Source organism: Pyxicephalus adspersus, chromosome 11, assembly GCF_032062135.1.
Source record: "Pyxicephalus adspersus chromosome 11, UCB_Pads_2.0, whole genome shotgun sequence".
NCBI classification, from domain to species: Eukaryota; Metazoa; Chordata; class Amphibia; order Anura; family Pyxicephalidae; genus Pyxicephalus; species Pyxicephalus adspersus.
Genome location: NC_092868.1, coordinates 19638884 through 19660226, shown reverse-complemented (window position 1 = coordinate 19660226; position 21343 = coordinate 19638884). Strand labels below are relative to the sequence as shown.

Here is a 21343-nt window from a genome sequence, read left to right as displayed (position 1 = left end):
GTTATAACAAAATATACAGAAGAACGTAGGGAAATCCAAAAAATGTATATAAAATACTGGCCTATATTGTTAGATGATCCCAGCATCAGCATAATTAGGTGCCCCACGCGGGATAGAAGGAGGCTCCGCCTTGGGGGTGTGGAGTCTCCCCATCTCCTATGTCATTGGATTGACTGGGGAAGGAGGAGGAGACAAGGGAGACCCGAACACTGGGTTCATGAACTGAGTGGAAATGGAATTGCCTGCGTTTCAATGACAACCGCAAGCAAATAAGGAGGATTACTTCCCACGTGTGTTCGTGCTGATGCCCATATACAGTCTTCAAGGTGCGTCTATACGCACCATGTGGGACACGGGATCAGCTGGATTAAGAGGGGGCCCAAAGACGTAGGAAACAGGCAGTGCATCAAAGGCTGTGACCCAAGAGAAACCATAAAACAAAATCCAGGTATGTGAATTGAATCATGAACGCAAATTTGAAGGATTCGGAATGTTTAACTATATGCCTTAGGATATGCTCCTTTTGGCTGTGACAAATGGAAACCTAGTGTTATATTTCCCCCCAATAGGGAAGCTGATGTGGCACAATTAATTTTTATGATCAGTAAGATGAATGGAGTGTTTTGTCCTTTTTTTTTTTTTTTTTTTTTTTTTTTAACTTTGTTTATAAATTTGACATCCAAAAATCCAACATAAAGATAAAAATTACAAAAATAATTAGTACATACAGCATTTGGGCAATAATACACGAGACAGCACAATATACAGGACACCCTTAAACGACTTCTCGGAAGTCAAAAAACATTTTTTGTTAACCCTGGCAAAACAAGGGAGAAGGAAGGTGTGTGTGTGTGTGTGTGGGGGGGGGGGGCACCAAGAAAGAAAGGGGGTGGGGAGGGTAAGGAAAGGGGAGGGGACTAAAGAAAGAGAAGGAGTGGGAAAAGGAAAGAAACAGTCTCCAGTAATACGTTCAATGACACAGTTTCGTATACTCAGAATAATGAGGTTAAAAAGTTGAGGCAGAATAACAATATGAGTCAGCATTAATTTGATATAGGCCCAATCTACCCTATCAAATGCCTTTTCTGCGTCCGTAGAGAGAAGCATCAGCGGAATTTGGTTGGAATGTACATGATGAATTATAATAGGTGTTCAGAACCTATTATAAAACCGCTCTGTTCATTATGTATCATCAATTGTAGGACTGGGGTCAATCTACAGGCAATAATACTAGAGAAGAGCTTTAAAAACACAATTTAGGAGGGAAATAGGTCCATAATTTGCACGATTAGGGGTCTTTCTCAGGTTTGGAAATAACAGTGATTCTAGCACCGGGATAGCAATAAAGGCTGCCAAAAAAGGCTGGGCTAGTTGAGTTTGAATTTTTTTATAATATGCCAGAGTTAGGCCATCAGGGCCTGGGGCTTTGCCTGTTGCCATCTTAGAGAGGGCCGTTTGGAACTCCAGTAACTGGATTGGGGCATCTAAAGTTTCCAAAAGTTTTTCTGGAATACTCGGGATTCCTGCAGATATTAAACAATTTAATATAACAATCTCTATTGCCGGAGGTTGCGGACCTGAAGAGTTCAACTCAGACCTCAGATTATATAGCTTTTGATAAAATTGGTGAAATGAGGGTGCTATCTTCTCCAGAGAAGTGATGTACCTGTGCCTGCTGAGGACACTATACTGGGAATGTAAGATTGGGACCTTTTGGCTCTAATCGCACGTGCTAGGGCCATCTCACATTTATTTGCATATTCAAAGAAGCCCCTACATTTGGCCAATTGTGCTTTCGCCTTTTCATTATCTATAGTTGCTATTTGTTCTCGTAATCTGGTATTGCCCACTGTTTCCAATCATTACAGCTCATGCAATAAGTTGTTAAGCTTCGCCTGTCTTTCTTTCTTCGCCCTATGTCCTAAATGTATAAAAAAAACCTCTTATACCACATTTGTGGGCCTCCCATAGTACCATCGGGTTTTGAACAGAGGAAGCGTTATGTAGAAAATACTCCCGGAGCTCTCTTTCAAACAATATACCAGTTTCTGGAGATTGCAAGAGATCTTCATTTAGTCTCTATGTATTTATCTAGGCAGCAATACATCGGATGCAAGAGCTATAGCAATTTGGACATGGTCAGAAAACGTGACTGTGCCGATTGAGAAAGATTGTATACTCGATAATGTGGCATGTTTGACAAGAAAAAGATCTATGCGATAATACATCATGTGTACCGGAGAGTAGAAAGAGTAATCTCGTTCAGTGGGGTGTTGTAACCCCCAGTTATCTATCAATTGGTGGGCGTGTAGGAGTTTATTAACTCTCCTAAAGGGTGGAAAATGGTAAGTGTGACGTTCCTTTGGTGACTTCCTTAACTTTAGAAGTTATGTTAAAGTCCCCACCTACAATGGTCACTGCTTCACTGAATTCCTAAACCATGTCCAGGACTCCCTCCAGAAAATTCAACTGATCAATATTAGGTGCATAAATACTAAGGAGGGATATATTTAACCATTAAATACCTCCCCTCAGGGTCAGATCGCATATCATTCAGGGACCACAGTAGCGACTTCTAGATAAGGATGCTAACACCTCTAGATTTAAAATCCAGAGACGTGTTATGATATGACAATTGAAAACATCTGTTTTTAAAGTATTGTATTTTGTCATGGCGAAAATGGGTCTCCTGGATAAAAGCCACATGGCAATGCATGCGAGTACTAGTATTGAGTGCAACAGAACGTTTTGTAGGGGAATTAAGCCCCTTAGCATTTATAGAGACAACCTTCATGTTCCTATTTCAAAAACAGGTTAGTATACTGGTGCTGCGTTAGGGTGCGGTGCCAGACTACAGTCTTAGGAGACTTATGGGTACACGATTATAAAGGGGTGGGGGGAAGAAATGTAAAACATAATTAAAGTGGAATTGAAAGGACCTATAGGGAGTGAGGAATAGGGAGAGGTAAAACAAAATCAAATCAGGGATGGGAAGTAGTAGTAACACTGCTCCAAATCTTCACTCGTGGAAGAGGAGTGCCCTATTGGGGGTAAGTAGAATGCAACAGCAGAGACCAAGGTGCTCCCCACTTTGGGCGACATTGTAAATCAAGAAAAACATGTACATATACAACTGCTCATGATAAATAACAGTGGTATAACCATAACTCTGTCATCATGGGATTGCTTCCTCAGGAACCACTAATTACATACAGCGAACCCTTCAATAAACTGAAGACATTGTCATCCAAGTGTAACTGGTACCATTAACAAGAAACAGGAGAAGGTGTCTTGGACTGCAAAAGCATATATCTATCATTTGCAGGCACAGTCTTGCTGCACCTGCACCTGCAGCAAGAACTAAAAAACAGAACTTGCTGAACAGGAAGTCACTTGCGCCCGCTGATGACAGATCCTCCCAGAGTCCAGGAGCATGGTGAGACAATTTGCTTGGGAAACCAGCACATAGTCCATTGCACTAACAGGATCATAGGAGTAGAAATTCTCGTATCTTTCATTATGCAATGAACCAGGCTGCAAAAACCAAGAGAAAAAAATTCACAACTATGGAGGTGCAAAGAAACTGCAGGATCAGAAGTACCCATATCGAACCAGAAGGGATTGCACATAGAGCAGTTAAAATGTAGAGAGTCACATACACCAGACTTTTGTAGGTTTCAGGGGGCTTGACAGGGTGCCTAGGTTGCCCACGAGGGCTTCTAAGAGGTTGTGGTTGTCTGGGAAAGCTGCGATGGATAGAGCTGCTCTGCGGTGGTCTTACCTCTGTTGAAAACTCTAGCCAGTTAGGTATTGCGATGGACTCCACATCAAGAAAGATAAACCATTCTGGTAGCGGAAAAGTATTATGTAAAACAAAAGGTAATTTCTCCTTTAAAAATCAGCAAATGGAAAGGATGGCCCCATCTGTAAGACACATTGAGGGGGCGCAGTAAATCCAGTAGAGGGCGCAGTGCACATCTTATACGCAGGGTCTGTCTGGGAAAATTTGAACATGTGCACCATCAATGTCCACCTCACCACTATGCCAGGCCTTTTTAAGAATCTCCTCTTTTAGGGTGAAGTAATGCACTCTGCACAACACATCCCTGGGTTGATTATGTGAGGGGGCCCATATAGTTCACTCTATGCACTCTGTCAATCACTATATCAGTGGTGGGAGGGCGGCCCAGGAGGTAATTAAAAATAGCCATCACTGTTGCCCACAAATCTGTTCCCGTCGTGGCTTCTGGTATGCCCCTTCATCTAATATTATTATGGTGGCATTAAATGGCAGCAGTGTTGCATAGGATTGTGGATTAGACTCAAAATAAGAATGATAAACTATGGGTCTCCATAGACAAATCACTGACCTCTCTCAATTTGGCCACTGCCCCTTTGGGTCCAACCCCAATTCCGCACTCTCTCTCCGCACACCCCTCCTATGGTCAGTGTTATCCCTCTGGGATTCCTTGGTAAAACAGGGTCTACTATCTACCTGACCAAGTCCAATGACCCCAACAACCTAAAATTTAACCCACCCCTTGGATCTTTTAGATTCTTGTCTTGGACAATTGATTAACACCTGCACATTAGTCAGACTTTACACCAAGGTTAACTGCCTTCTCCTAGGACTCTTCGGATACCCCGAGACCTATGAGGCTCAGCTTGGCTGGCTTATGGTCAATTGCAATCCTATTCTCAAACTTTACAACCAGATTCTAATCTTTTCAGATCACCTACTCCACTTACAATCAGAGAGAGTAACACATGTTGTAGCCTCCATTTATCAAATTTTATTAACTGCACTAAGACCTGACCTAGCTCATTTTGTTTGCTACTGGGAGAGAGTTAGGCATTTCTTTGAATCAAAGTAAAATTAAAAAATCTTTTACATTGTCAAATAATTTGTCTAGATCCAGTAAAGATCAGGAACAATCATATAGGGTCCTTAGTAGATGGCAAATATGACCAATGGACATTAACCTTCCTAGCGGTAACCCCGAGTGTGACTCGGGGTAGAAAAAAGTTGCTGAAAGCGGTAACCTTGAGTCACACTCGGGGTAGGTAAGCCTATGGGAAGGTAAGTAAATACAGCGCTTACCTGATCCGCCAGCTTCCCGCATCGTCCATCGCCACAATCTCTGTTTTCTTCCTTCTTCTTCCAGCGCCTACTGCACACGATGAGTGACTGGGGAGTTCCCGGTGACATCGGTGCATGTGTATGTTGCCGGTGGGGCAGGCGGGAAATTCAAAATAACTGTATTGAATGCACTAAATCTGTATTTCTCTCTAAAAAATACTGATATTTCATTATGAATCACAATTAAATATCTGTAGTTTAGGAGAGAAATGCATACATTTTTTTATGGCTCATAATTTATGCTAACTCTTGCAAATAACTAAAATAACTAAAAACATTTCGGTATTTCTGTAAAAAAAAAAAAAATACAGATATTTCATTCTGACACCACTTACTATCTATAACAAAAGCCATACAAATTTCTGTAAAAAAATACAGATATTTAATCATGATACCACTTGCTATCTATCAAAAAGCCATAAAAATTTCTGTAAAACAAAAGCCAGAAAAATGTATTTGTCTACTAAAAATCACACAGCTCCATTACAAGTGATATAGACCTCAAAGTAGATAGAGGTAGAGGGCTCTGAGGAAGGTGCTTGGTGAAAAAAATTAGCTAGTTACACAGCTCCATTGCAAGTTATAGACCTCAGAGACAGAGTAGAGGTAGAGGGGAGGAGTAGAAGGAGATGCCGAAGGCTGTAAAAGTGCTCTTCCCATCAAGGTGTCAGCAGGCCATGCAGCAGTTGACGACTAATCAGTACACTCTGCAGAGGGGGTGTTGGAGTTATTGCTGATCCAAGCCTTATTCATTTTAATAAAAGTGATTCGGTCGACATTTTCTGAGGAGAGCCAAATCAGCTTGTCACTCACTACGGCCCCAGCTGCACTGAACACTCTTTCAGATAACACACTTGCGGCTGGGCAGGCAAGGATCTGAATGGCATGTTCTGCCAGCTCCGTCCACTGCTCAAGCTTGGATACCCAGTAGCCCAGTGGGTCCTGGCTTTGCAGGTTGCAGATGTCCCATGCAGAGCTCAGGTATTCCTGCACCATGACGGAGTACCACTGCTGAGTGTCATTGGCAATTGCTGCACGACTGGCAGCTTGCTTCCGCTAAAAAAAGCCTGCATAGTTTAGCTTAGACGACCTCTACTGCTGCTGCCAACCATGCCGCTTAAAGCAGTTGTTTGGCTCCCATGGCTGGTGGAACTGCCATAGGGATCGCTGCTGCTGCTGGCAGCAGACGGAAAGGCTGAGCACAAATCCCTTACAAGCACTTCTTGGTAGTGCTGCATTTTAGGTCCCCTGTATTGGGGCAAGATCAGTTGTTGTATCTCAGGCTTGTAACGTGGATCCAGTAATGTAGCAATCCAATAGTCTTCAGTCTTTGTTTTTATGTGTTGAATGTGTGGATCTTTGGCTATGCACTCCTGCATGAAGGCTGTCATGTGGCTCAAACTACCCACAGCTGAGGTAATTCTGGACCCACACTCCTGTGGGTCGAACAGCAGTACAGGGTCGTCCTGTACCATGTAGGTGGAATGTACCCCCAATATCCTCCTCTGCCCCTTCCTCTCCTTCTCCCATGCCTGCAATGTCCTCCTCATCCTCTTCCACCTTCTCTTCTTTCTGGATTTGTGGTGCACTATGCCTCGTAGGCACGCATGTCCGAGATGATGTTTAAAACGTCATCTCTTGATGCAGCGTCCGCTCTGTGTTGTGTCCGAGATCCACCATCATCTGTTCCAGCAGGCATATGATGGGTATGGTGTCACTGACACAGGCCTGATCTCTGCTGATCATCCTCACATGTGTGAGTTTCTCACAATTTTCTCACCATTTGGGAGGTGCAGTAAATTGCATGGCAATGTGCTCTGGGCGGAGGTAGGTATGCAGGGCTTGCTGCAGCTGCATCTTCCCCTGCTGCCACCAAGGGTACCCAGTGAGCTTTATAGGAAATATATCTTCCCACTCCATGCTTGCTCGACGAACTGTCGGTCGTCAGGTGCACCTTGCCAGAAACTGGAGTGCTGCAGGGCCATGGACACATTGCTCTGCACGTGTTCATGCAAAGCAGGAACACATATTTCTGAAAAATACTGTCGCTTAGGCATAATGTACTGTGGGTTCGTGCAGAGGAATGCTTAACGGAACCCATTGGAGTCCACCAGCCGGTAGGGGAGGAGCTCTAACGCAATCAGCTGTGCAATTGCCACATTGATTAGCTTTGTTTTGGGGTCGTTTGGGCCATATTTCCTCTTGCGCTCCTGCATCTGGGGGATGGAAGGTTGGATACTGCTAATGCTAACCACAGGAAGATTGGACGATGGGGTAGAAGTTGTGGGGGGTGGCAATGATGCCTGGTCTTGACTGCTAGCAACGCAACAAACAGCAGCTGATCTGCGTCGGTGCTCCAGCTCACCGCTGTTGGAGCCTGAAAAAGGTAATGCTTGGCTACATGCCCCACTCAAAATGCTGGCAGCAGCAAGGGTAACTTTGGTGTCAGAAGGAGGAAAGGCAGCGGAGGAATATCGAGCAGTTTGAGCTTGCTTCTTGGGCGGAGGTGGTCGCACAGAGCTCTGTGCTTTGACCAGGTGTTCCCACCAGGTTACCGGGTGGTGGCTTTCTAAATGTGTGCTCATGCAACTTGTTCCAAGTTTGTTTGGGTTTTTGCCTCATTTGGGCACACAGTTTGCAGATGACCATAGTGTTGTCATCACTATGGACATTTAAAAATGCCCACACGGGCGAACATCTAACTGGGCTGAAAGGTGCTCTGGTGCTCGTGGTGGTGGTCCACGGTTGTTGAGTCATAGCTGTGGTGACAGCTTCTGACGATTTACCACTATGACTTGTCTCACTGGTACTTGAAGAATGCAGAGTGTGGGCAACTTTTACCCTCTTCCTCCCTCTCCCCCATTAAGGGAGTTCTGTAACCTCCTCCTGCTATTCCTCCTCCTCCTCCTGCCTATTATGATCTCCTTGTTCGCCCCATGTCTGATCAAGGACATCATCATCATCAAAAGGGACAGTTTTCCTATATGTGCGGAAAGGAAGCAGTTTGGAGCCAGTTTGAATTGGCTTGTCTGGCTTAGAGTGTTCTGGTGAAAAATAAGTGGGGGGGGGGAAGCCTGTGAACTGACTGTCTTCATCAGATAAATTTAACAACTGAGCATCTTGAAGGAATGCTTGTAGGTCCGCCTCTCCAACCCCTCTGCTGTACATGTGATTTTCCAGCCGCTGATGAAGAACTAGGAGGAACAGGTGTATCATGGACTGTTTGGAACACCTGTAAGGCCTGTGTCTGAGACTGGGATGAAGAGGGGGTACAATCACTTGACCCAGGCTGGGTCATGTACTCCACTACCTCCTGTTCATGGTGTGGCAATAATGGACACCCACCACCAACAGCAGCGCTTCTTGTTCTTGGGTCTGCAGCTAAAAACAAACTCATACTGCTTTGCTTGCTACCCCCGGCAGCTGCCTTTTCCTCTTTGGCCAGACATTGTGGAAATTTGGCTTGACACCCTGCAAAATACTTTGTGGCTAATATGCTTCACAAAGTGTAAATTTGTACAGTAAGTGGATTTGTTTATTAGGGGGGGGGGGGGGGTGGACACCAAAAACGCAAGTGCGCTGTGTGTGTTGTATGCAGCACTATCTATCTTTCTAGCTAACAGTGAAACACTCTACTTATCTGAGTACAGTAGATTTCAGGACTGCACCAATACAGTACAATCCAACAATCTATCTGACTAATAGTGTGAGTGTGACAGTCTAACTAGGACTAGCAAATCTCTGTCAGAAGTGGTAAATGCAGGCATGCCCTGGCCTTATATAGGCCAATGGCTGCCTGTGTGGCATGCAGTGACAGACAGCCAATTGGCTGCTTGCCACAACAAACATGGAAGGGAGCATCCATGCTGTTATTGGAGGGCCCTAGGCATCGTGGGGGAGGTCCCTAGGCATTGTGGGAGGGTCGAATTCGGGGCTTCGAATCCAGCAAAATTCGGGTCGGGTCCACCCGAATTGGAACGGTCATTTCGGGTCGAACATTAGGATGACCATAATGCGAACAACAATACTAGCTTTAACCCACCCTTCTACTGCTTGTTCAGAATATGCAAATTTTTTAGTGTGTTTATTCTGAGAACAGGTATACTTTTAAGAGACAAGCAAATATATAAACACCAAAATCAAGTGAAAAAATAATAACATTGTCTTTTCTCCTCATGTTGTTGCATGTTATAAACAACAGTATAATATACTAAAAACAAACTACATGTTCACAAAATTTTGTCTGAAAAACAAAGAAAAGCAACACTCAGTAGAGTCTTTCATGTGCTTATCAGGGGTGTACTGGCCTAGTAATTCCCTGCCATGAACCACCAGCCTAGAATAGATGCAGAGAACACCCAATATAAACTTTGGTGAGGAGGCTTTTTCCTCTTTGCAATTGCCATAAAAAGTATATTTAGATTCAACAGCAGTTCCATGATGGAAACATCCCTAACCTCTGTCATGTGTAGCATGTGATATTTGTGTCAGTGTAGCAGGATGCCTACTTACAGTGTGGGTGTATATACCATTAATTTTTTTCACATTACTTACTGGGTCCCTGCCCATGCCCAGTGAGAAATAAATTAATCTAAACTTTTGCCTGAATACTCGAGAGGCTACATCTGATGAGGCAGAGGTAGCTGGGCAAGTAACTGTTGTGAGTATCTTTAGCCAGATGAAAGGACCCTTCATCATCAGAATAGGTTTGTGGGCAGCTAGAGAGCCATAAAGCATGCAACTCCATTGATCAAGACCCAGCTATAGTGGAGGGCACTTTTCCAATTGCTACCTGAATACTCTGGTTCCAGTAGGGTGGCCTGTCATCCTAAGGCATGGAATTCCTCCACGTGCTCACTCATACTACCAAAGCTACCATTAGATTTTGAAAAGGACGTTGAACACGGGAAATCACAAACGCCCAGAAAATCTTTAGCAACCGCAATAATGACACTCCAATTTCTAGCAAATTTTCTGCCACATAAATTATCCAATTACTCAAAGCCAGGTAAAGACTTGGAGGATTGGGCCAAAAGATTGAAGCGCCTGATCTAATTACATGGGATCCCTCCTGCTAGGCATGCAGGTCTGGCCATTATGAGGGAGAAGCAGTAAGCCAAGGTAATTATACACTTCCAGGTAAAAGACCATAATTTACCTATTACCTATTTGGAAGCAGTGTACATCTAAGCTGGTGCATTAGGGGACCTCGGGGCTCTTTGTTGGATAGAAGCAGAGCATCTGCAAGAGATTTATTCTGAAAAACCTACTGAAATGCATGACATAGCAACAAATATCTGATGTAGGGAAAGTGGCCAAGTTAAACAGCCCAGCTAGGGTGATGTGAACAGATGGCTAAAAGAACAGTTTACAAATAGACTGCTACATAGTTACATAGTAAGTCAGGTTGAAAAAAGACCATCACATTCACGGGAAATAAACATATCTCAGATATTTTACCCTATAGACATAGTTGATCCAGAGGTAGGCAAAAAAAAACCTTGTACATTTTGCTCCAAGAGAGGAAAAAAAATCCTTCCTGATTCCATGAGGCAATTGGATGTTCCCTGCATCAACAGGTCTGTTATCTTTACAATAAATCTTTAATACCCAGTTTTATTCTGTCCTTCAAGAAACACATCCAGCTTTTCCTTAAAGAAATCTATAGAACTTGCTGAAACTACTTCCTGTGGTCTGCCCAATGCTTTATACAGGGGAAGGATAATGTCTCGATCTCTGCAGTCTATTCCTCTTTTATCACAAGAAAGTACTTTGCTAGGTTTAGATATTGCAGCTTGGCATTGCATGCTATTATTAAGTCTATGATTTACTAGAAGCCCCAGATCCTTTTCTATTCCTGACTTCCCCAAATGTATTACCCCTAGACATTATGAATCGTGCATGTTCTTAGCTCCCAAGTACATAATTTTACATTTCTCAATGTTAAATGTCATTTGCCACTTGGTTGCCCATCAAAAGGTACATCCAGGTCTGCTTGTAGATTATAGACATCTGGTATGGACTTTTTTCTATTACATAGTTTGGTTTCATCTGAAAACACAGAATTGTACTTTTAATCCCAAACTCTATAACATTTATAAAGATGTTAAAAAGTAAAGGTGCCATTACCGAACCCTGGAGTACGCCTGCACAGGGGCTGCATCAGATGCAAAGATTGCCCTGTTTTTCTCTGTAGTGATCCCAAAGTGAAACATTGTGAAAAGAATTCTCTATATGGAAGATTTATATATTTATACAGGTAGATCATATCCCCCTTTAAATGTCTATTTTCAAGGGAGAATAGATTAAGTTCAGCTAATCTCCTGAGCTCCTGAGCTGAGGAGCTGAGCTCCTCTATTTCTTTTATTAGTTTAGTTCCCCTTCTCTGTACTCTCTCCAGTTCCAAAATGTCCTTTTTGTGAACTGATGCCCAAAACTGGACTGTATATTCCAGATGTGGCTGACCAATGCTTTGTACAGGGGCAGAATTATGTCTCCATCTCTCTAGTCTATTCCTCTTTTAATACAAGAAAGTCCTTTACTAGCTTTAGATATTGCAGCTTGGCATTGCATGCTGTTCAGTCTATGATCTACTAGAACCCCCAGATCCTTTTCCATTTCTGACCCCCCCAACTGTATTCCCCCTGGACAGTATGAAGCATGCATGTTGTTAGCCCCCAAGTGCATAACTTTACATTTATCTATATTAAATGAAATTTGCCACTTGGCTGCCAATCAAACAGTACATCCAGGTCTGCTTGTAGATTATAGACACCCATTTATAAAGATGTTAAAAATTAAAGGTGCCAATACCGAACCCTGGGGTATGCCTCAAATACCTTAGACCATTCAGAGTATGAATCATTAATCACTACTCTCTGGATGCAGTCATTAAGCCAGTTCTCTATCCATTTACAGATTGACTTTTCTAAGCCTATTGACCTTACTTACAAATTAACTGTCTGTGGGGAACTGTGTCAAATGCTTTTGCTAAGTCCAAGTACACTATATCAACTGCTACTTCACTGTCCACCTGTTTACTTACTTCCTCATAAAAAGATAGAGAAATTTGTTTGACAACTACGGTCTTTCTTGAATCCATGCTGACTATCCCTTATTATATTATTTTCTAGCAGACACTCTAGGTGGTTTTTTATCAAACTCTCTAGGACCTTTCCAACTATGTACGTTAAACTTACCGGTCTGTAGTTATTTAGTAATGATTTTGCTCTCTATGCGCTGCGTAATATGTTGGCGCTATATAAATCCTGTTTATTATTAATAATTATAATAATACTTGGTACCAAGCCAGTGATTAAAGAGCCTCTAAAAACTAGAAACAATGGCTTTGAAATAGCTGAGCTCAGCTCTCTGACAAAGTTAGAGAAATATTACAAGATAGATAAAAGCAGACCCAACATGACGTTCCATGAACTGTTCTAAGCAGCCATAGGGTGTCAGGCTCAGAGAGGCTCACACATATCTATTGCAATCCTAGGTGAGAGACCAACAAGCCTATTTGCAAGCAGACAGTCCTTTGGGAGGTAGCCATTTGGAAACCGACTGAAGGGATGGCTCAGCTCCAGACACAGATATGTTAATGTTCTTAGAATACATCTCCATGCAAGACCTACTCATCAGTCCCAATAAAATAAAGGCTATACAAGAACAAAGGAGGGGAATGTATTAGGGTGATTTGGGGATCAGAACAACAGCAGGCATTTGACTTTTTGAAAAAGCCGCTAATAATGGTTCTCGTACTGGCAAGTAGCACAAAGCTTTGTCAGAAGAGCTAGCTACTATGGGGGAACATCTTCCCAATTGCTACTAGAGCACTCAAAGTAAATGCTTTAGTGAACTGTTTCATGGAAATGATGGTTCTTGGTGATCTAGTACCTATCTAGTGAATATTCTATGACACCACATGTTTTTCTGATTAGGTTACAGAAACACTGCTGTAAATAGTCTATATCTGTGCACTTTTAAAAAATAAGATTCTACAGAAGTGATCTCAGTCTTTCTGAATCTTTTTGTGCTATTGCTTCTTGCTTCACATCTCTTTAGTTAGTTGCAAGTTAGAGCTACTTTCTGTGTGGTTATTTGGCTGTTTACCTATTCTTTTACATCACTTTTTAAACCAGCCTGGTAATTCCATTCATTACCTGTGCCTGCAAGTGGGACCTAGAAGACGGATAAAAAGAAATAGTGAGTGTGCTTAGGCTAACCATATATGACTAGAATTAATTTGAGTTTACTACTGAGACTGATCCAGAGGTATATATTTTTCTTTATGCTATGTTATAATAAACGTCTGCATGCCTTTGCTGTACATTTACCTGCTTCATGGACTGCACATTTCCTATTCCACACTTAAATTGTTCTGTGTGCTTGGCTGTCTATTACCTGTTTTGCACCACCCCATTCTGTATACTGGGATAAACATTGTCTTTTGCATGTGCTGTACATTCCTTTTCCACTTTGTCTCATTTTGCACACCAAACTGTAGATTATATGTGCTGCACCATTATTTTGTACATGGGGCTGTTATTTCCCCTGTTCTGCATCATCCCATTCTGTTTACATGCACTTTTCCTATTCTAGCCGCCTCATCCTGATGACTATAAATTTTGAATTGAAGAACTAGGAGGAAGTAGAGGACATGCTATCTACTATCTGCTGTCTTGCAAAAGAGAAAAAAAAAGGTAAAAGAGAAGGATCAGCCCCAATACACAGGGATTTTAATAAGAGATACCAGTATTGAAAGTTCTTGCCATGGTCTTATTTTTTAACCCCAGATAACCCCATCTCTGCAAAGGTGTCACACCAAGCCATTGACATGGGGGTAGAATCAAATAAGCTATAGCAGCCCTAAATCAGTCATACCTGATATTCTTCTGCAAATCCAAAATCACTATTTGCATGGTTATTTTCATAATGCTGTTTAAACATTTGTTTTGATATGGTGTGAAATCTGGAACACAACAAAATGCACAAAACAATTACTTAACCCACATAACAAATCTAAAAACAATGGTTAAGGCTTTATACAAACAGATCAACTGACTATGAAAAAACAAATTTTCAAACCTATGTAGCTGCAAAACTTGAACAGCTGCACAGAGCAGCCTATTATTATGATATGGGAAATAAGGAATCTGGCTGCTCAGGGCAACTGCTCAAAATCCTATTGAGTTCTAGTGATCACACACAAGTCAGAAACAAGAAAGGTTGGCACAGGCAGTGCTTGTTGCTATTCCAAAATGACTTGGGAACTATGTGATTGTTAGAAAATGGGATCACAGCATATATTACAAATTATACTTATTTATAATTATATCATTTTTTTCCTATTGTTGCTCATAAAATTCACCTGTTTGTCTAGTATTGTGACCATTAACCAAGTGAAATTACAGCAATTAGTTCCAGTATACACAGATAGTTTCCCATTATTATTAAAAAAATTGTTTTACCAACAGCAATATATGTGAATGGAACAAAAAAAAATCCAGAGTTCCCAAATTGGCTAAGAAAAGAATTTCAAAATTTTTTATTTGGTAAATTTTCATTTAACAAAAAAATCAGGTCCTGAGGAGAGATCATGAGTTCCAGCTACAGATGTGTCTGCACCTCTTCTTGCCAAGAGGCTTCATCTTCGCTTTCCCCTTAAACCTGGACTTCGGCGGGTGGGGAAGCCTCGTAAAAGGGGGGTAATGTCACACTTACCTCTTCCTCACTTAAGCACAGGCATCTCTCAGGAGAGTTCTGACTCTGGCCGTGCCTCTGGTCCCAAGCTTTATCAGTTTCACTCAATCTGCTGGCCAATAAAAAAATAGCCTCTTAATCATCCCTGGCTATTTATCTAGCTCTGACACTGTACTCAGTGTTAGTGTAACATGTGTCCACTGGTGCCAAGCCTCTAGTTCTGTTGAGCTAGTTTTTGTACACCTGTTGGCTAATTCAGTGATTCCTCTGTCCAGCTCCTGCGTTAACCCCTCAAAGCCAACTTTCCTGTGCTGTTCCAGTCTGTCTGTGGTTATTCCTGTGTCACCTGGGCATTCTGTTGCTTCCAGTGTCTCCTGCGTCCGCAGTTGCTCCCGTGTCACTGGTGTCTCCTGGATCCCTGGTAATTGACCCCTGGCATGTGACCTGATCTCTCTTGCTTGCTGCCTGCCTTGACCCCAGCCTTCCTCAACTATGCTTCTGCTTTGTGATTTGGTACTGTGTTTCATATTGCCCACCTTGGTGTGCCCAAGGCAGTAACCTGGCAGTAACCAGCGGCGCAACATCCTTGCCATCAGAAGCTCAAAAAATCTTTAAAAACACAACACAATCACATTAAAACACTTAGATATATTTTGAAAAAAAATACACATAGATAATAGCTTAAAACTGTATGTATACCCATGGTGGTATAACATTAATTTATATGTGTTTTACAGATGCTTGTCTGATTCTTCAAGAATTGTAAATAAGTCCTGCAGTAACAAACATTGTTTCAACAAACAGAATGTACAACAAATTGTATAGCGTTTATACCTAGTTATTCACCATACCAATCGGAAACGGCCAGAAATGTGCCCACTCCTCAAAGTTGTGCTCACACTGGTGAAGGATCAGCAAGGGGAGAAGGACCCATCTCCACGGCAAAATCACCCAAATTTAGTCAAACCATTAAACTTCTAGGGGTAAGTGAAATATAATTAAAATTAGGATTCAATGTATTTTTCTTACTTAAATGTGTCTTCGAGCACAATATTTTCAAAATGAGGGTTGCGGGTGTTTAATAATAACACTATTTTCAGGTAAACTCAAACCTCTCCATCATCCTATATTGTAAAATCCTATATTTACCCCTATATGGAGAAAACAAATTTCAGCACTTAACCCTTAATCATGCCATCAAAATGCTGCACGAAATCACACTAAATGCTGCACTAGGTTGAGTAAAACAGCTCCTTTATGGCCATGCATCCTATTCCCCATTGTCCCCCCACATATAGGGCCTGATTTATTAAGGCTCTCCGAAGCTGGAGATTATACCCTTTCATCCGTGAAGCTGGATTTCAATCCTAGACCAGATCCATTTCAGGTTTGCTGAATTACCCAGCTTCACTGATGAAAATGTATCATCTCCAGCCTTGGAGAGCTTTAATAAATCAGGTCCAAGTGATTCGGGACCAACGGCTTTAGGAGAGACACATGGAAGGCATTGGGTAACTTGAGATGTGGAGGAAGGCGTAGCTTATAACAGACTGGGTTTACCTTAGCAGAAATGATATAATGTCCAATGAAACAAGGGGAAAACTTCAGAGAAGGCACCCTGCAATTTAATATTCATAGTTGAAAGCCAGACTTTGTCCCCAGGTTGGAGAAGAGGTGCCTTACACTGACGCCGACCTGCAAGCTTCTTGTGCCTGAAAGCTGCATGTTTCAGATGCTCACAAGTAGAAGACCAGATACGGTTAAAGTCTCTCTGCAGGGCACTGACTGCAGGAATTTCGTCAGAGCAGGTAATAGGAGACGGGAAGCGAGGATGTTTGCCGTAGACAATGAAGAGTGGTGTTTTTTTGGTGCTGGTGCTGACATGGTTACTGTGGGTGAACTCCGTCCATGGTAGCAGATCTACTCAGTCGTCACGGTGGGCAGAAACAAGGACTCAAAAATTTTGCTCCAAGGCCTGATTGACACTTTCCCTCTGCCCTATTAGTCTGCGGGTGATAGGCCGAGGAAAATTCTGCAGGAAAATTCCAGGGATCTGCAAAAGCATTTCCAAAAACGAGATGTAAATTGAACCCCACGATCAGATACAATATGTGTGGGCATACTGTGAAGCTTAAAATTTTCACAAATTAAGATTGGCACCAATGCGGCCGCTGATGGTAAGGCTGGAGGGAAAAGCGATCCACAACCACCCAAACAACCCTACAGCCATCGAAGGGTGGAAGATCCGTAATAAAATCCATAGACAGTAGACCCCAAGGCACCTTAGGAATGGGCAGAGGAAAAAGCGGTCCTGCTGGGGCACAGGTAGACGACTCGGTTTCAGCACATACAGCACAGGCCTTGACATAGTCCGTCACATCCTTAAGAGGGTTGGGCCACCAGTACAGACAGGAGAGAAGAGTGAAAGTTCTGTGAACGCTTGGGTGGCCAGACAGTTTAGAGTCATGTGCCCACATAATATTTTGGTGTAGTTGAGGAGGTACCAAGGTTTTTCCTGGGGGGATAGCAGATTCCTGAACTGAGGTCAAGGCAAGGATACGGGCTGGTGGGATAATAAACTCTTTCTCAGCAGTGGTTTCCAAATCCTGTGGATCGAAGGAGCAGGGGGGAGTGTCAGCTCGGGACTTAGGGGAACCAGGTGTAAAGGTAAATATAACATCAAAATGGGAGAAAAACAACTACCAACGAGCTTGCCGGGGGTTGAGGCGATGAGCAGACTGTAGGTATAGGAGATTTTTGTGGTCTGTGAAGATAGTGACCTTGTGAGGGGAACCCTCCAAAAGATAGCGCCATTCCTCTAGAGCTAGCTGGATTGCAAGGAGCTCCCTGTCTCCGATGGAGTAATTCTTTTCCACTGGGGAGAATTTCCTGGAAAAAAATGCTCATGGGCGTCAAGCTCCGGTGGGGGCCTGGCAGAGAACAGCCCCCACTCCAACAGATGAGGCATCAAGGGTTTGAAGACATCTGGCTTAACCAGAGCTGGGCCAGAAAGAAAGGTTTGCTTTAAGGCATGAAAGGCCGCAATAGCCTCGGAAGGCCAATTCTTGGGGTGAGCATCTTTCTGGGTCAGTGCAGTTATGGGAGCTACCAGTGTAGAGTATTTTTGGATGAATTGCCGTTAATTATTGGTGAACCCCAGGAAACGCTGAGAAACCAGGGTAGTGGCCAGTTGGAGATGGCCGTAACCTTCTCGGGATCCATGGAGAGACCCTCCTTGGAAACAATGTAGCCCAGGAAGGGCACCTTTGGGCATTCAAACAGGCACTTCTCTGCTATAGCATACTGTTGATTGTCTCTGAGCCGTTGTAAAACCTAATTGACTTGCTGTCTATAAGTGGGCAAGTCAGGATAGAAGATCAAGATGTCGTCAGATAAACAACAATGCATATGTACAACAGGTCACGAAAAACATCATTGACAAAGTGCTGGAAGATAGCCGGGACATTAGAGACCGAAGGGCATCACTAGATATTCACAATGCCCATCTCTGGTGTTAAATGCTGTCTTTCATTTGTCCCCCTCCCTGATCCGGATAAGGTTGTAGGCGACACGGAGGTCTAGTTTAGTAAAGACATGGGCCTCTCGGAGCCGGTCAAAGAGCTCAGGGATAAGTGGCAGAGGGTAGCGATTTTTATTAGTGATGGCATTCAGACCATGATAGTCAATACAGAAACGAAGAGATTCATCTTTCGTTTGAACAAAGAAGAACCCTGTGCCAGCAGGAAAGGAGGACTTGCATATAAAACCCCATTGCAGATTTTCTGTAATGTATTCGCTCATGGCCTTGGTCTCATGGAGACTGAGGGGGTATACCCGACTTCTGGGAGGTGTAGAATTCGGTAGGAGGTCAATGGTACAGTCATAGGACTGGTTTGGAGGAAATTGCTCAGCCTCGTGTTTGGAAAACACATCCTGGACGTCCATGTACTATGTAGGGATAGAAGCGGCAACCTCCGATGTGGAAAGAGCGAGCGACTTGAGAGGCTTGACCTTGATCAAACACTGGAAGTGGCAGGATGGACCCCAGGCCAATACCTCAGGAAAAGACCACTCAATTACCGGAGAGTGAAGTTGAAGCTATGGGAAGCCAAGGATGACTGCAGACGAGGCTTGCGGGAGAACGAGGAAAGTTAAGGTCTCATGATGAAGCACACCCACTGACATTTGTATGGGTACAGTTTGGAAACAAATTAGTCCACAGGACAAAATGGTTCCATCCACTGCAGAGATTTGCAGGGGCTGAGGCAAAGGCTTTATAGGCCAGGCAAAGTCCCTAACCAGGGAAGCAGAAATGAAATTACTTGCGGCCCCAGAATCAATAAAGGCCCTCACCCCCCCCCCCCCAGAGCATACTAGGCGCTGCAGTTTCCCGGCTTGTGTGGACAGAGTTAAAAAAAGTGTCCTTTTTGCCCGCAATTGATGCAGAGGCTGGTAGATAAGCACCGGGACCGTTCTTCAGAAAACTAACGTGAGCAGCCCAATTGCATCGGTTCTTCCAAGGATGGAGAAACAGCAGGGACTGGAGGTTCCAGAGGACTCTAATCGTGACGAGAACACCTTCCTTGAGCAAGATCTCACCTGGAAACGTTCCTGGAAAGAATATCGATATAGGTGGCCAAGGTCATCAGGTCATCCAAAGCAGCAGAAATCTCTCTGACAGCCAACTCATCTTTGATGTGGTCAGAAAGGCCTTGCCAGAAGGTAGCGTAGAGCCCTTCATTGTTCCAGGCAAGCTCAGCCGCCAGAGTACAGAATTTACCTGAATACTGTCCTACGGTAAGCGACCCTTAGCGGAGGCGCAGGAGCATGCTAGCTGCGAAGGAGGCGCAAGCAGGTTCATCAAAAACCCTCCTAAAACGGCTCAGGAAGGCTTCAATATTGCCTATAACCGGATCCTTACATTCCCAGAGTGGGGATGCCCATGCCAAAGCCTCTTCAGATAGTAAGGAGATTATATACTCTACTTTAGCCCGGTCAGTGGGGAAGCTTTGTGACAGAAGTTTAAAGTAGATGTTACACAGATTGATGAAGCAACGGCAGGTCTTGGGATCCCCAGAAAATTGTTGTGGGGGTGGCAGGTGAAGTGCAGAGGCCACTGGTATTGCAAGAGACCGGACCAGGACGGTAGGTTTAGCGGGTGCACTGGAGGGGACCAGAAGCTTATCCAGGTGGGTAGTAAGCACATAGAGCTGGCGGAGTACCTGGGTTTGAGAAGCTTCCTGGACATCAAGCCTCCGGTCGAGTAGTTGGTTGGGGTCCGCTGCGGTCTGGGAGGGTGTATACATGGTTCGTGCAAACTGTCATGCATGGAGAGACAGGACCACTAGGGGGTGCTGCGGCTTGAATAGAGGTGGTGTGAGCCCTAAGTAGGGCCAAGGTGCAGAGTCTAAAATGTAACCAGGTTTTCCCCAGAGCCTCTGATGGTGAGGGTGTTGCGCTGCTGGTTACAGCCAGGTCGCGGTCCTTGGGCACACTAAGGTGGGCAAGCACGGTACAAAATCGCAAGGCAGGGAGATAGTCGAGGAAAGCTGGGGTCGAGACAGGCAGCAAACAAGAGAGGACAGGTCACATGCCAGGGGTCAATTGCTAAGGATCCAGGAGACAGACACTAGTGACATAGGGGCCACTGCGGGCACAGGAGACACTGGAAGCAACAGGAGGCACAGGAAACTAAGGGATATCCACAGAATGACAGGAACACTGGAACAGCACAGCTAAGTTGACTGGGAACCAACAGACTAGATAACGAGGGGTTAACGCAGGAGCTGGACACAGGAAACACTGGATTAAGCCACAGGTGAACAGGAACTAGCTCACAGAACCAGGGGCTCCAGGCACATTGCATGTTTTTACTAGGCGTAAAAGGCCTCAATAGCCTTGGATGGCCAGTTCTTGGGGTCAGCATTCCTTCGGATCAGTGCAGTGATGGGCGCTACCAGCGTGGAGTAATTTTGGATAAACTGCCAGTAGTACTTGGTAAAACCCAGGAAACGATGAGTAACCTTAAGACCACAGTGTAGCGGCCAGTTAGATATAGCTGTAACCTTCTCGGGATCCATAGATCCATCCTTAGAAACAATGTAACCCAGGAAGGGCACCTGTTGACATTCGAACAGGCACTTCTCTGCCTTAGCGTAAAGTCGATTGTCTCTGAGTCGATGTAAGACCAGACGAACATGCTCTCTGTGGGTAGGCAAATCAGGAGAGAAAATCAAAATGTCATCCAAATAGACAACAACACAGATGTATAGAAGGTCAGGAAAAGTATTGTTGACAAAGTGTTGGAAAACAGCCGGGGCATTACAGAGACTAGAGCATCACCAGATATTCATAATGCCCATTCCTGGTATTAAATGCGGTCTTCCATTCATCCCCCTCCTTGATCTGAATTAGGTTGTAGGCCCCTCCAAGGTCCAGTTTGGTGAAGAGTCTGAACGGGACATTTAGTTTCAAACCTTTTTTGTAGTGAAAATGGGTAAA

General features: G+C 43.7%; 1 protein-coding gene and 1 long non-coding RNA gene across 5 annotated transcripts in view; one reads left to right on the top strand and one right to left on the bottom strand.

Moving 5' to 3' along the window:
- LOC140340209 (receptor-type tyrosine-protein phosphatase H-like) overlaps positions 1-21343 on the bottom strand; it is a 362696-nt gene that overhangs the window by 89818 nt on the left and 251535 nt on the right. For all 4 annotated transcript variants that reach the window (XR_011922623.1, XM_072425256.1, XM_072425257.1 and 1 more), the window contains exon 14: positions 14024-14111. Coding sequence is in view for 3 of the 4 variants with exons in the window: in XM_072425256.1 (XP_072281357.1) it covers positions 14024-14111 (88 nt within the window). In the remaining variant the exon portion in view is untranslated. The remainder of the gene's footprint in view (positions 1-14023; positions 14112-21343) is intronic.
- On the top strand, positions 349-15798 carry LOC140340210 (uncharacterized). Its single transcript, XR_011922624.1, has 3 exons — positions 349-448; positions 13742-13842; positions 15580-15798. It is a non-coding gene; the product is annotated as an uncharacterized lncRNA (long non-coding RNA).